The sequence below is a fragment of the Schistocerca piceifrons genome, chromosome 2 (assembly GCF_021461385.2).
Source record: "Schistocerca piceifrons isolate TAMUIC-IGC-003096 chromosome 2, iqSchPice1.1, whole genome shotgun sequence".
NCBI lineage: Eukaryota > Metazoa > Arthropoda > Insecta > Orthoptera > Acrididae > Schistocerca > Schistocerca piceifrons.
In genome coordinates, this window is record NC_060139.1 from 721,499,225 (window position 1) to 721,515,508 (window position 16,284).

Consider the following 16,284-nt stretch of genomic DNA (forward strand, 5'->3'; position numbering starts at 1 on the left):
AATCTATGGCACTTTTACCTTTCTACACCTATGAGACATAAATTATTCATGCCATAAAAGTATTCAGTGCGTTTAGTATGTGGTGCACACTCTAAACGCTTCGAAGGCAAATAGTTAACTAAATTGGCAAAATCAGCCTCGCAGTATGATTATTATATTATTTATCTTGTAGTCAAGAAACAACCCGTATCCCGAATACAACAGTATTTACAAATGGGAGTAAATATGAGAAGTAGCTTCTGCGAATTAATTCTGCTCCAACGTATGAGAAAATAATACATTAACAACAGCCTTTGACTGACTTCCCTCTGATTTAAAGCCCGATAAAATGGCTTCGTAAATAAACTGAAATTATTCCTGTTCTCCTTCATTTAGGAATTTACAGCAGATAATATGGTAGACACTGAGGCTAGATGTTGTTTTTATATAAAAGTTGACACAATACACATAATAACGATATTATCTGTATTATGTTACACGGAATGTCCAGATAACTATGTAATGAAATATGTGCGCTGAAATTGTCACTACAGTACCTTAAAAATTATTGCTAAAAATTAGGTCCAGGGATTATTTAAGAGCAGCTTGAATGTGGTGTCGTTGGGGAGACGTCATGATGCCCAAATTAGTTTTAGCTTCGTACAATAAGCCCTCAGCTCCAGGATAAACAGACCTTAATACATTGTCAGCAAATAATTTCATAGCGCAAGATTAATAGAAATAGTTCCCAAAAAAATTACAGTTTGCCAATAAGCACTTGGTGGACAAATTTAGTTATTTAACAGAATCCCTCTCTTTCATTTCTCACCGCTTGTGCAGTCATGGAGCCGTTGACACAGATGCCGCAAATTGTGTCGCGTCTGAGTCACAGTGACACTGAAGCGGTCCGAGACGGAACAAATTGCCCAGCTGCTGCTGCTACCATGTGGCAAAGAATGGGGCGTGGCTGTTTATAAGAAAACACAGCGGTGTCCCACTGCAGACGTGCGACAAAACTACGCGAAAGCCAACTGCAGTGGCCTGAAACGAACGGGATTCCGCTTCTTATCCGTGAACCTCAGTTTGCTTGATCTCTTAAGTCGAGAGCAATTTTTTACAATGAACCTTAGAAAACTGAAGTTTGCATTTAGCTAAACAGTGAGTGACCTACGACAAAGTATTGTCTTTTATCGGAATCTTACTACACCGCGAATGATATTCCGCATTCTGATGTTGTTATGTCCCTCAAACGCATTTTTGAAATCTTGACGTCTGAGACATGAATTTTACACTCACAGACAATAAATTAATGAACAATTCGATATTCAACGCAAAGGAAACTCTGCATGAAGCATATAAACTAATAATCTTGTCCACACTTGTGCTGGAAGGGTCTCTTATTTCAAACTCCCCTTTTACTTTCATTTTTTAAATTTTCTTATCTTCTAATGTTATTCGCTACAGTGAGTTTTTGAGAAGCTCTCTTGGATTTTTCTGTTAGATTTCGTTTTTATTACCAATGATTCAGTTCTTCATCAACAACTAACCTGGAATATTACTTCACTTGGAAGGAAGTGCGCAGATAATTTGTAGGAAGTGAAGGCGGGTCGAAATTTCAACAAGTAAGATTCAGGGTATCCCACTTAACATTGGTATGACTAATACACTTCGAGATATCGAAATATTTGCTACATTTTCGCTGACGTGGAGGTGAAATCTCGGTGACCTAGCGGTCTGGACATCAAATTCATCCCAGTTCCCAGTCCTCCTAAAGGTCTAGGATTATTGAAAGCTGCGCGGGATTAGCCGAGCGGTCTTGGGCGCTACAGTCATGGACTGTGAAGCTGGTCCTGGCGGAGATTCGAGTCCTCCCTCGGGCATGGGTGTTTTTGTTTGTCCTTAGGATAATTTAGGTTAAGTAGTTTATAAGCTTAGGGACTGATGACCTTAGCAGTTAAGTCCCATAAGATTTCACACACATTTGAACAGTTTTTTTGATTATTGAAAAAATAGTGCATACATATACTGCGAAATAAGTTATAGATGTGAATTATACCCAACGTGAATAACCGCTTTGCTATGCCATATCTATCAACAGTACTATCTTGATTTCGACCAAACACTTATCACTTTTGACCGAGACTTGAACTCGGGACCTTTGCCTCTCGCGGGCAAGTGCTCTACCATCTCAGCTACCCAAGAACGACTCACGACCCGTCCTCAAAGCTTCAATTCTGCCAGTAGCTCGTCTCCTACCTTCCATACTTCAAAGAAGCTCTTCTGCGAACCTCGCAGAATTAGCTCTTTTGGAAGAAAGGATATTGCGGAGACATGGCTTATCCACAGCCTGGGGGATGCTTCCAGAATGAGAGTTTCAAGAGTTTCACGTTTCAGTTTATTTGAAAGCATCTTCAGCCGTTGCAAAGACTGCTTAATGACCACAGTTTTCATAAAATTGCGACTGTGGACGTAAGACCATTCAAAACTATGAATACAGAGAATTACTGTGATCCTTTCCCTACAGTGACTTACCGGAAAGCCTTCCTCTGTGTTGTTAACAGTTCATGAAGAGTTAGAAGAGCCCGTGTTACTGACATGCACTACATACAGGGTATACCGAAATTTTCCCTGAAAAATCTTAATACGCGTAGAAGGCATTGGATAGATAAAAGAAATAGGAACCCACGCCGGAGGCGAATTGTTTCCATGCTCATGGAACGAACATGTAAAACGTTTTCCACTTTTTCGCTTCCACTGTATGAAAAATCTATAGTTATTTACCATGACTCTGGCAATTACTAATTAAGTAAAATGATAAAAATACCCGGTGATAATGTACGTACAATAAGTACAACATTCACTTCTCACACTATAGTCCACAGCTCGTGTTCTAGTGGTCTAGTTGCTGCCTATGGATCACGGGGTCCCGGGTTCGATTCCCGACCGTGTTGGGGATTTTCTCTGCCCGGGGACTGGGTGTCTGTGCTGTTATCATTTCATCATCATCATTCGTGGCAGTAGCTAGATTTGACTGTGTGGAAATTGGGACTTTGCGCGGGCGCTGATGACCGCACTGTTGAGTGCCCCACAAACCAGTCACCCTCATCTCACACTCTAATCTGTTCTTACACTGGTTGTATGCATTATTTTCATTACTATAACAGTTCCTATTATTGGACATAATCACGGTCGTAGTAGTTGCTTGCGAAAGTAACCAGTACGATAGTCACAGTACATGACTGTCGCTTTTTCTGCCAGCAGACATGGAATTGTGGAAATAACTTCTTTTATACGTTTGTTTTTGTAAAAACCGCTACATACTCAATACTGCGATTACGTAAGACATTTCCCGGTAAGGAGGCTGAGTAGTATACCGGAACTTCGGAACTCGCCTCACGGAAGACCAGCTGGTGATGGGTTGGTCTAGTAGGCCATAAACAGTCCAAAGAATCATTCGAATCGAAGTCGCCTTCACATGATCTGTTAATACCACGGACTTGTTCGATATTGATTTTTTACTTTATTACTGACTGCAGTATATTCCTAATTTGTAGCGTTAAACTCATAATCAGTTTCCGTTCAGAGCACCTAACTGGAATATTGACTGACTCCTCTCCAGGGCCCTGAAGCGAGTGGTGTCGGAGCCTGCACAGCTGTCTCCGCCGCCTCCGCCCCCACCACCTCCAATCGCCGCCCCCGACATGGACGCCTCAAAAGCCGCCCCTGCCCAGACTGACGCCTCCCCGCAAGCAGACTCCAGCAAGTCACACAAGCAGGAGGCGGTTCCACCTCCGGAGGCAGCCGCCCCTGCGGAAGAGGCGCCGCCCAAGGCAGACACCGTCGTCTTGGAAGAGCCGTCGCTGAGGCCGTCCGAGGTCCGCAAGACCAACAGGTCGCCTTCCATCGCGTCCACCTCATCAGGTACAATGCACGCACCGCCGTTTGCGCTCACTTATAATTCGCGCTTCATTGGCACGGCCAATGGCTGTTTATTGCCACTTGGTTGAAGCAGCTGAAACGGAGAAAGTGACTGAATGTGTAAACGGCATCTAAAATGATACTTCTTTTCTTTCTCATGGTAGTTTCCCGCCACTTGGAAGTGGCCCGTACCGATTTCAGTGTTATTATGTGTGCGAAATTAATAATATTCTCATGCCGCACAGCAAATTTTTAGCACGTTAGGTTTCTGTTCACGAGGTCATTGCATCGTTTCCCGTTAATATCATTTATTCTACTCTCAGTTATAAATTATATGTTTATTATTGAATATAAATTTTAACGAACAAATACTAAATCGTTATTTTTAATGAAATAAAATCATTTTATTTTAATTATTAATCTCATGAAAATGCTAGTATTTAAAGTAAATTAAATTTAGGTAAGTAAACGCCTAACATCAGATAAAAAAAAAACACTTTAGCGTTTCGTATCTCATTCGGCAAAAACGGAACTGTTATGGGTTCATTTAACAGGTCACCTATTTCTCTGGTTGTCCGACTAATAAGGCCCATTTTTCGCGGGAAATAGTAGAGGTATCAAGTTGAAATTTATGTCACATTCTAAGGTCTGGAGTCCCTTGGCGGTGTGAAAAATTTATGCTTCTGTGTCAACGCAATCAAAAGATACGGCCATTTATGTCACATATTTCGATACTCGCAAATTCACTCATCAAAACCTATACGGTACTTCCCGTTGACCTAGAATCATTAAATTTGTGAAGAAGGGTTGCACAGTACAAGTAAACGAAAAAATATTAAAATTGTTAATTTGTGATTAAATAACATAAAAAAGTATTTTTTGGCCATTTGTTGTCCGTCTCTCTGTCTGTCAGTTCCATTTTCTCTGGAACGGACAGAGGTATCAAGCTGTAATTTATGCCACATATTAAGATCTGTGATACCTTGTCAGAGTAAAAACTTCAAGCTTCTAAGTCGATGCAATCAAAAGATGCGCCCATGTACGTCACATAGTTTGACTATCGTAGACTCACTCATAAGAATCTATAGATGAACTATTTACAAACATGTCAGGGCTGCTGGGCTAGTAGTAAAGCGCATGCCTGAAAACAGAGTTCGTGGGATCGAATCTCCATCGGGGCACAGATTATTTAATCTTCATTTTAAACTAGCCTTCGCTTGTCAACGATGTGAGATCTCAGCAGAAACGACAAGTGGTCCGAATTCCACGTTAAACTGTAGGCACCCTTTCACCAGTTGGATAATCGGATTCGGTTAGGGACACGCAAGTCACCGAAGTGACATTGAATAGAAGGACTTGCAACAGGCCATTGAGGCACACAAAATTATTATTGTTATTATTATTATCATCCCTATACATAATTATGTCTGTACGGGACTCCCAAAGTGCGAGTTTCGCTTGTCCTTGTCCAGGTTTCTTATTTCCAAGGATTGTGTAGTATTATTTAATTACGTAATATTTTCGTTTAACAATAAGGCACTTCATATATCTGTACGATCCGATGACCTGGGGAATACAAACCTCACACGCTAAACACTTAGCTACCTGCGATTCTTTTAATATGTTCCAACTGTTTTGCATTTAACAGCGATCAGAAATATTCTAGGCAATTTTTTTTTTTTTTTTTTTTTTTTTTTTTAGAACTGTGTCATACTGCTTCAGAAATTTGATATCCGGGCAATGGTCATCTAATTCTGCGCTTCTTGCCCCGCATCACTGCCGAAGCTAAGTACACTATAATCTTCAAGTTCAAAGCAACAATTGAACAAGGAGGGAATGGGTGCTACTGTATCATTCAAAATGACACAGTTTTGGTAGAACCTCATTTTTCGCTCTATAATGTTACTTCACGTGTCTCCGCTGTTCACATACTAACATTATATACACATTAGAATCTCTCTGGTAGCCAGATCGCTCTAATATAGCAACCGATTTCTCGCTGGCGCAACGAAATTTAGTACCGCGCTATAACCATTCAGCTGAGTTTCAGATATTACGATCAGTACTTCGCGATCAGCATACACCACAACACAATACTTTGCTGATTAATCCTTGTGGTTCAGTTCGCAGTTCTATAGACATAGAGTAGCCAAAGCGGCGCACAAGTATTTACAAATATACACACATCAAAAAAAGTTTTGCATCACCCAGGTTCCGACAGTTCCCGAACCTGTACAGAATATTGGAATAGAGAGCAACATAAACATCATTTTCGCCCTTTTCATTGCTCATGAAAACAACACATTGCATGTTGTACCACCATACAGCGAGACCTTCAGAGGTGGTGGCGCAGATTTCTGTACACATCGGTATCTCTAATACCCAGTAGCACGTCCTCTTGCATTGATGCTTGCCTGTAATCGTCGTGGCATACTATCCACAAGTTTATTAAGGCAGTATTAGTCCCGATTGTCCCACTCCTCAACGGAGATTCGGCATAGATCCCTCACAGTGGTTGGTGGGTCACGTCATCCATAAACAGCCCTTTTCAATATATCCCAGGTATGTTCGATAGAGTTCATGTCTGGAGAACATTCTGGCCACTCTAGTCGAGCGATGTCGTTATTCTGAAGGAAGTCAGGGGGAGCGAACTGTCGTCCATGAAGACGAATGCCTCGCCAATATGCTGCGGATATGGTTGCACTATGGGTCGGAGGATGGTATTCACGTATCGTACAGCCTTTCATGACCACCAGCGGCGTACGTCGGCCCCACATAATGCCACCCCAAAACATGTGAGAACCTCTACCTTGTTGCACTCGCTGGACTGTGTGTTTAAGGGGTTCAGCCTGACCGGGTTGCCTCCAAACACGTCTCCGACGATTGTCTGGTTGAAGGCATATGCGACACTCATCGGTGAAGAGAATGTGATGCCAATCTTGAGCGGTCCATTCGGCATGTTGTTGCGCCCATCTGTACCGCGCTGCATGGTATCTTGGTTGCAAAGATGGACCTTTCCATGGACGTCGGGAGTGAAGTTGCGCATCATGCAGCCTATTGTGCATAGTTTGAGTCGTAACACGACGTCCTGTGGCTGCACGAAAAGCATTGTTCAACGTAGTGGCGTTGCTGTCAGGGTTCCTGCGAGCCGTAATCAGTAGGTAGCGGTCATCCGCTGCAGTAGTAGCCCTTGGGCGGCCTGAGCGAGACATGTCATCTATAGTTCCCATCTCTCTGTTTCTCCTCCATGTCCGAACAACATTGCTTCGGTTCCCACTGAGACGCCTGGACACTTCCCTTGTTGACAGCCCTTCGTGATACAAAGTAACAATGCGGACGTGATCGAAACGCGGTATTGACCGTCTAGGCATGGTTGAACTACAGACAACACGAGCCGTGTACCTCCTTTCTGGAGGAATGACTGGAACTGATCGGCTGTCGGACCCCCTCCGTCTAATAGACGCTGCTCGTGGATAGTTGTTTACATCTTTGGGCGGGTTTAGTGATATCTCTGAACAGTCAAAGGGACTGTGTCTGTGATGCAATATCCACAGTCAGTGTCTATATTCAGGAGTTCTGGGAACCCGGGTGATGCCAAACTTCTTTTTGATATGTGTAGATCACTTTCCGCTCGAATCGTTTCAAAATAAACACGAAAGTGCGTCGCCAGTCTAGTTCTGTGATGGTCTCGTACACGCAAAAACTAATTAGTTATTGCCCACATATGAAGGATCCTGATAAGTCCTTGACTGTATAAAGAACAAAATGCTGTTAGAGGTTTCAAAATAAAATTATTTATTCAACATATGTCCCCTTGAACTCGGCACTCTTATGACATCTTTGTTCTAGCTTCTTTAACTCAGGAAAAAAAAATCTATTGTGCTGCGAAGCACTCATACGCAGCCTTGCTGGCTTCCCCAGTGCTCAGAAATCGTGTTTCCTTCAGGTGCTTGTCGATCTTTGGGGACGCATAATAGTCTATAGGAGCCAAGTCCGGTGAACAGGGAAGATCTGCCAATTATTGCAGCGTGATGGCCGCCTTTTTAGGAGGGGCATTATCTTGCAGGAACAAGGTTCATTTTCTCAGATTTCCTCGACGTTTGGGGTCCACTTGTTGCTACAGTTTCTTCAAGATATTACTTTGCCGTTATAGTTTTACTATGTTGTATGTAGTCAATAAGAAGGATTCCATCTATATTCCAAAAGACGAATGCGAGCGGCTTGCCCGTTGATCTTTGTGTTTTGAATTTCTTTGCACATGGAGGAGCCGGACGCAGTGGCCGAGCGGTTCTAGGCGCTTCAATCCGGAACCGCGCGACTGCTGCTGTCGCAGGTTTGAATCCTGCCTCGGGCATGGATATGTGTGATGTCCTTAGGTTAGTTAGGTTTATGTAGTTCTAAGTTCTAGGGGACTGGTGACTCAGATGTTAAGTCCCATAGTGCTCAGAGCCATTTTTTGCACATGGAGAACCATCCTTTGAAGTTCTTTGGTCACTGCATATCCATGGTGACGATACTATCCAGGCGAAACTGGACGAAACTCTACTGTGAAGTAACCAATCGTTCACAATTTGGCCTGTATTGAGACGTTCGAGGACACATCTCGCTGAAAGTTCTCTCATTTTCAGAATCTCTTTAACAATGTGACCCACGCGTTCTCGGTATATTCCCAGGGCTATCTTTTTAGCAGTTTTCCTCCGATCATCTAGGATCATGGAATGAACAATATCCACGATTTCTGGAACTATGACTTCAGTTAGCCTTCCGGGACGCTCTTTATCTTCGGTGGTGAAATACTCTGTTTTAAATGCAGAAACCTAATTATTGATAGTGGGGTAGGAAGACCCAGTGTACCATACATACCCTTAAAAAAATTACAGCACGGGTCCTTTTCACTGTGAATTCTGTATTTCCTTGCTCCAGGTTTACTTCGAACCTGCACTGAGAAGCAAAGTAAAAACCAATGCTACTGCTACGCAGTTGCTATTACATATAATTTTAACCCGTAAAATCCAATTACATATAATGTAATTTTAACCAGAAAAAGCCAAGGGCTTAACAACACCTCTTTATATTAGAGGTTTTACCTCCATCCTCTGCTCCATGTTGCTACTAGCAACCCGACCCCTGCAAGGTTTCCACAGCGCAGCATGCCTCTCTAAGTTCGTGTTAACGAATAAATGCCTCACTTTCCGGGAACTATCTCTAGCGACGTACTTTACTTAGCTTACACGTTGGCGTATGATACTCTACAGTTTCCATAAATTAGAAGAGAAGAAACACAACATTAAGTCGGGAAAACATTAAATAATTGCCTTGGAAAGTGAGTATGTAGTTGCCATGGTAGCTCCACATCAAAACAAATGGCACTCCAAATCATTTGTGTCATCTGTACACAGCAGACAACTTGCCTCTGAGAGTAGTGCAAGCTTTGGTGTCGACGAGACGACACCTGGTATCGCCTATACCGTAAAGGAGCTTCGACACATTGTTCCCCTGTCCAAATGCATTGGAGCTTCGTTGACATGATGGAGGCAGGTCAAACACAACAATTTTGGTAGTTGAGTCAATCCTGGCAAAGGCCTTTGACTTGTAGATCCTGTAATGCACTCACAGGGAGAAGGACTTAGAACCTACCAACTGGACCCACATTCGGAAGGACGACGGTTCAAACCCGCGTCCGGCCATTCTGATTTAGGTTTTCTGTGATTTTCCTACATCACTTAAGGCAAATGCATTCCAAAGGGCGCTGCCTCTTTCCTTCTCCATGCTTCCCTAACCCGAGCTTGTGCTCCACGTCTAATGACCTCGTTGTCGACGGGACGTTAAACACTAATCTCCTCCTCCTCCTCTTCCTTGAACCTACTGCAAGTACAGTCTGCAGCCACGACCAGGGTAATGCCATTGAAAACAGTGACGATGCGTTTGTGAGGCTTCCAGACACGTGTTTATCTCTCAGCGTCAGGACTGTGCAAAGTGCCCACTTCTGTTCTGTTCGCAGTGTCTAGAGCAGCGTTTCCGCTTCGGCGCCCATGCACTGCAGAGTTCCGACTAGTGCTGGAGTACTGCCGTAGTAGCCACGCAGAGTCCTAGAAAATGTTGTGAGAGGAGATGGCGACTCCTTTGCACTGACAGGGCAAAAGAAACAGAAATATTCTCTGTAACCGCCTCCAAAGCCGAGGTCAGAAATGCACGCTTGGCTGAGTGCTCAAGTCAGAGGAACGTAGGTTCGAATACTGGCGGTGGAAAATTTTCGCTGCCAGTATTTGGCCGGAAAGGGGAGGAGAGGTGTTATCATAAAGTTCCTGATAAGCAGTCTTTGCGCTATTGTCATGGCTTAAATACCAAACATCTCCGCAGTGTCTCATGAAGTGATGGCATGTGACACTGCTGAAATTTGAGCCATGACATAGGCGCGAAGACTGATTATTAGGAACTTTATGCTAACACCTCTCCTCCCCTTGCCGGCCAAATACTGGCAGCGAAAATTTCCTACCACCAGTATTCGAACCGACGTACATCTGACTTGAGCGCTCTGCCAAGCGTGCCTGGTGATCCGTCAGTCGGATGGGGATGTTAAGCTCGACCGCCGCCTTGGAATTAATTCGAGAGGAGTAAGCTGTGTGTCCGCAGGGGTTTCATCCTCTCCCTTCCTTGCATCGACAAAAAAACAAACCCAACACTACAGTGCATAAGCGCGTAGCACAGTCATCCTCACGTCACAGATACACAACTGCCTCTTCATAACGGCTTGCAGGAAAGCAACGGTGAGCCACCTCCACTAGGATCTCGCCTAGAACAGCGCTCAGGATTCCTGCATCTGCGCTCTTCGCTCATTCCTCGACTATGGGACTACTATGACTTGACCTGATCCAAGTTTATCTGTCCTCTTTCCCCTACTTTCTCGAAAGATTGCAGGTTTAGTATGCAGAATTTGGCAGAGTTCATTTCAATTCTTTATTTCATTTTGGGTGACAGTAGGAACATTTGTAGGTCTGAAATAAGATAGTTACTGTAAAAATTGTTTGATTCATACCTACTCGATCAGATGTATTCTTTGAAGACACTGTGAAATGTCGTCTTACATGTTCGTACTGTTCCTTACCAGACTTTCACGTCTTTGCTTTACCAGATCTCTCGTATCGTGGTAAGGACTGAAGGAATACACTGAGGTGACAAAAGTCATGGGATAGCGATACGCACATGTAAGGATGGCGGTAATATCTCGTAAACAAGGTATAAAAGGGAAGTGCATTGACGGAGCTGTCATTTGGAGTCGGATGATCCGTGTGAGAAGGTTTCCGAAGTGATTATGGTGTCACGAATTAACAGACTTTGAATCTGGAATGGTTGTTGGAGCGAGACGCATGGGACATTCCATTTCGGTAACCTTTAGGGAATTCAGTATTCTGATATCCTCAGTGTGAAGAGTGTGCCGAGAATACCAAATTTCAGGCATTACTTATCACCACGGACGAGGCAGTGGCCGACGGCCTGCTCTTATCCACCGGGAGCAGCGGCGTTTGCGTAGAGTTGTCAGTGCTGTGAGACTGGATTCTCGTTCGGAACCCGTCCTACTCTGGTGACAGTTTTACTTTGTTTCATTACATCACTTCAGGTAACTGCTAGGATGGTTATTTTGAAAGGATTGTAGTTGGTCTCCGTCCCTAGGCTAGTCCAAATTTTCTCTCCCGCCTGTAGACATTGAAATCGACAGTACGCTGAATTGCACTTTTATCATTGAATATTATAAACATTTTTACCCGTTGGAGATACGATTACAAACAATTTTGGCACATTAAAAATCTGCGATCGGGACAAACATGTTATGAGCATTTTTCACACACTATTTTGCTTTTCTTGTCCGCATTCCTTGCACACATGTAGCATCTTGCTTTCCTCATGGGTTCTGGTTCTGAAGATGTTGAGGCAGGAGGAGTACCACCAAGTTTAACAACAACGTCTCTCAGTTCACGAGAAAGGGGTAGGACATCTCGACGTTGCATATGGGCTTTTACTAAATCCATTCCAAGCCTCTGTAGCAATTCTCTTCTTTTTAAATCATCAGTCTGATCAAGTTGTTTGGTGCACTGAAGTAAAACAGCAACATTGACTCCTACTATGTTTAAAATGGCATAAAATATAGACATTGGCCATTTGTGTGTTCGCCGTGTACCGAATAGTTGGCGCACATTTAGTACAGTGCGTCCACTCTTCCTTTTGTAGCATTGTAATCAATGATCATTTCAGGTTTTCTCTTTTGAGTACTAATTTTCTGATCGTGATGCATAAATGAAAGCAACACAACAGCTCGACCTTTCCGAGGAACATAAGAACAGATTGTCTTTCCTTCGTTACTCCCAAATAATGCAGATTCTACTGGGCGCTTTCTGTTTGGTTTGAATTCTTCTGGGATCTATGGTTTATTTAGGTTTAGAGTGCCTAACACCGTCAACTTTTTGGCTTCCTGTTGATCACAGAGTTCAAGTCTAGTGTCACATTTCTATTGCTTCGCTCAATTGGTGTTATTAATTGCAAAACATCCTGTGCTGGAATTGATAATACACTTGTATTTGTCCCTTTGTCTGTGTAGACAAATGCATTGCATAAATAGAATGTTCGTGAATCACAAAGGCAAGTAACTTTGAGGCCGTATTAGGCTGGCTTCTCAGGCATATACATGCGCACCTGCCACGAAAGGGTACTAACATTTCATCGATTGTCACGTTCGCTCCTGGAGTATAATACTTTTGACATTTGTCTATAAAGAGTTCCCAGGCATCTCTAATAGCTGCAAGTCTGTCATCAGCCTTCCTAACATCTCTTGTAAAAGCACAATCGAAACGCAAACAAGACAAAATGAATAAAAATCTATGAACGCTCATAGTGGCTCGAAACACATCACGACCAATTCCATCATTAGCAAAGAGTCCAAAAACATTTTCATGATTAGATTTCGTTACTCCAGATAAATAAAGCAGACGCAAAAATGCTCTCAGTTCTATTATATCTAGCGGCTTTATGAATGCTGGTTGAGGAGCTCTGTATATGTTTGACATGTCATGTGTCTTGACGTTTGTATTGGTGAGTATCAGTTGTAATAAATCTTCAGTAATGAACAATTCCCAAACAGATAATATGTCAGTTGAATAAAGCGTTTTGGCATCACGTCTAACGCCCGGAAGGTGACTAACTATATTGTGAGCACGGGTACGAGTTGTAGGAGGAGCTTCTTTTGACCACTTCTAGCAATGCTTTTTCCAAAAAAATATTTGTCAGCGGAAGGCCTAATACAGGTCTCTTCATCTGATTCTTCACAACTACTTTCTGATGTAACTTCAGAGGTGGAATCATGATCACTTAGTATAAATTCATCCTGATCTGCTGTGCTCTCCTCATCAGATTGCAAAAACGCAGTATCATACACTAGTCTTTCCACCTCTTCATCTGGTAACGACTTCGATGATGCCATTCTGAAAAATAATGCAGACATACATAATCTTACAAACTGACGTTATTAAATTTTGCTCTTTTCGATGTACTCTAAAGCTTCAGTCGCGTAAAACACTAGTTGAGATAATGGGATATTCTGAGACCTCTTTCTCTTTATCTCACAAAATACTAACGGAAACACCGCATCCAACACTCCGCGTTAAACGGCATGACTTCACTGAGGACTACCAAGAACACAAGCGCCATCTGTTTTTCCGTTAACATACTATGTATTGTACTAATCTCGCCTGGGGTTCTCCAGGACCCCACTAGGGCAGTTAAGGGTTAATCTACGAATATATAGTGAAGTTGCAACATACCAAAAATGGGTATTTAATCCTGCGAGAACTGATATCAGTAAATCACTTCATTAGAGAGTCTCCTTCCTCTTCTGCCAAAAGACTTCCGATGAAAATTCCGTACAACCACAGCAATCGATTAGGCTTCATCCGGTTTGCGTTAGCCACATCCGCTTTACAGAAAGGTGCTCCAGTATGTACTTCAGCTAAGTTTCCCTAGCCTCAGCGTGTTTAACAGTAACACTCGTCCTAGTATTTTCATCCAGCATGCAGCATGCTATAAAATGAATTACCGTTTAGATCTGTGCCGATAGAAATGGCATTTGCTAACGAACAACGGGTCCAGCACCCTACCGCTCGGAACTGCTCGTTACATTAACAAGGATGATACTCGGTTTGTCCGAATCCAATCTGCAAGCGGCTCGTTCCATTAAGTGGAGTCCCGGAGTGTGGTGTGAAAGGCAGAGACGCACTGTTTCCTGCGATCCACTTTCGGGGCCGGCCAGATGCGTGCTGTCCGGCCGGTGTTTTCGCGGCCTTGGTGCCGCTAATTAGGGGTTGCGATTTCACTGGCGGCGCGGCGCGGCGCGGCGCGGCGCGCTACTTGCTGCCGTCACGGCTGCTGACACCTTCCTCCCCCTCCCTCTGACCGCAGCGGCCAGCAGCGCCAGTGGAGGGGGCGCCACCCCTCCGGCCTCGACGACGCCCGCTCCGGCAGCCGCCGTCACTCCGGATCCGCAGCCCGAGCCCGAAGGCCGCTCGGGACCCAACCTGGTCAACAAGCAGATGGTCCTGCCCTTCATCCCGCCCAGGTTTCCCAGCGGGGCCGGCGACTCGGACGCGCTCATCAAGCCTTCGGAGTACCTGCGCAGCCTAGGCGGTAAGCCGACCCCGGTGGCGGGCCTAGCCGTCAAGACGGAGTCCTCCGCGCAGCAGTCGACGGTGGCGGCGCCCGCCGAGCGCGCAAAATCGCCGCCGCCAGCGGCTGCGACCCCTCCCGCCCCCGCCGCCGCCCCTGCAGCGCCAGAATCCCCGGCGGCGCCCGCAGAGGCGCCGGCGCCACCCCCGCCGCCCCCACCCGCCCTCTGCGCGCCCACCACCAACGGCAGCGGCGACGACGAGCCGACGACCCCCACCGGAGGCGAGGAAGGGGGCAACGGGACCCAGAGCCGCAAGACGCTGCCGCCGCAGCCACTGGGCGCCATCAGCATACAGGAGCTCAACAGCGTGCAGCTGCGACGCACCGAGAAACAGCCCGCTACCAAGACCATGTCGGCGCCCCCGGCCAAGAACAACATCCTCTCGCGTGAGTACTCAGCGCTAGGCGCTACATTGCACATCTCTACATTACTAGTCTGCTGTTCACATCCAAGTGAAGCTCAATCGTCTGACTATTGGTGGGGTTGTTACTACAACGGAATCCGTTGATGTTGGCCTCGCTGCTCTCGACTTTGTTTGTTGCACATGCTGGCGTAACATGCTTAATAAGTTGTACTGTTTCCAGTTGAAGACTCCTTTGGTCTTTGTCGTGTCGTTCGTATGTTTATGGCAGATATGTTTGGGGCCTGAAGAGGACGCTTTTCGGTGTCGAATCTGGTTGCGTATTTTGAATAAACGACTTTGAATTACAATACAGTTGTTGGTTTCAGTTACCATCGGTCTCGGGGAAACACAAAAAGGGCTTCAGTATCAAAGGTTGCAGGTCGAACTCAAGAAGAGCATAGACCAAGGTATCATGGGTATAACAGTGTAAAATGTCGTAGCTATGTTGGGAAAGTACCAGAGCTCCAAGCGCTAATAGAAAGCACTGATGCTCAAATCACTATAGGCACTAAAAGCGGGCTAAAGCTGAAGATACGTTCAACCGGACAGCTAACAGTGTTCCGAAAGCTTAGGCTAAACACAGTTGCCGTTGGTGTGTTTCTTACTGTTAGAAGTAGTTTATCTTGTAGCAAAATTGAAGTAGAAAGTTCCTGTGCGTTAGTATGGGCAGAGATTATTCTTGGCAGCCGAAATATAATAATAATTGGATCCTTTTACCGACCTCCTAACTCTGGTATTACAACTACTGAAAGGTTCAAAGAAAACTTTCCTTTACTTTCAAACACGTACCCGACTCATGCAATTATAGTTGGTGGTGACTTTAATTTACCCTCGATATGTTGGCGAAAATACATCTTTAAATCCGGAGATACGTGTGGTGTCACCGCCAGACACCACACTTGCTAGGTGGTAGCCTTTAAATCGGCCGCGGTCCGTTAGTATACGTCGGACCCGCGTGTCGCCACTATCAGTGATTGCAGACCGAGCGCCGCCACACGGCAGGTCTAGAGAGACTCCCTAGCGCTCGCCCCAGTTGTACAGCCGACTTTGCTAGCGATGGTTCACTGCCTACATACGCTCTCATTTGCAGAGACGACAGTTTAGCATAGCCTTCATCTACGTCATTTGCTACGACCTAGCAAGGCGCCACATTCAGTTACTATATGTGTTCTGAACAGATAATATTGTGAATCATGTACCGTCAAGAGCGACGTTCATCATTAATGGATTAAAGTTAAGTATCAAACTAATTACGTCCGCTTTCTGAATTCTA

General features: G+C 44.6%; 1 protein-coding gene across 1 annotated transcript in view; it reads left to right on the top strand.

Annotated features, from left to right (window-relative positions):
- Positions 1-16,284, top strand: part of LOC124776702 (espin-like) — a 485,149-nt gene that overhangs the window by 413,571 nt on the left and 55,294 nt on the right. Inside the window, exons 11-13 of the mRNA XM_047251812.1 lie at positions 3,599-3,900; positions 14,344-14,723; positions 14,865-14,994. Coding sequence (XP_047107768.1) covers positions 3,599-3,900; positions 14,344-14,723; positions 14,865-14,994 — 812 coding nt within the window. The remainder of the gene's footprint in view (positions 1-3,598; positions 3,901-14,343; positions 14,724-14,864; positions 14,995-16,284) is intronic.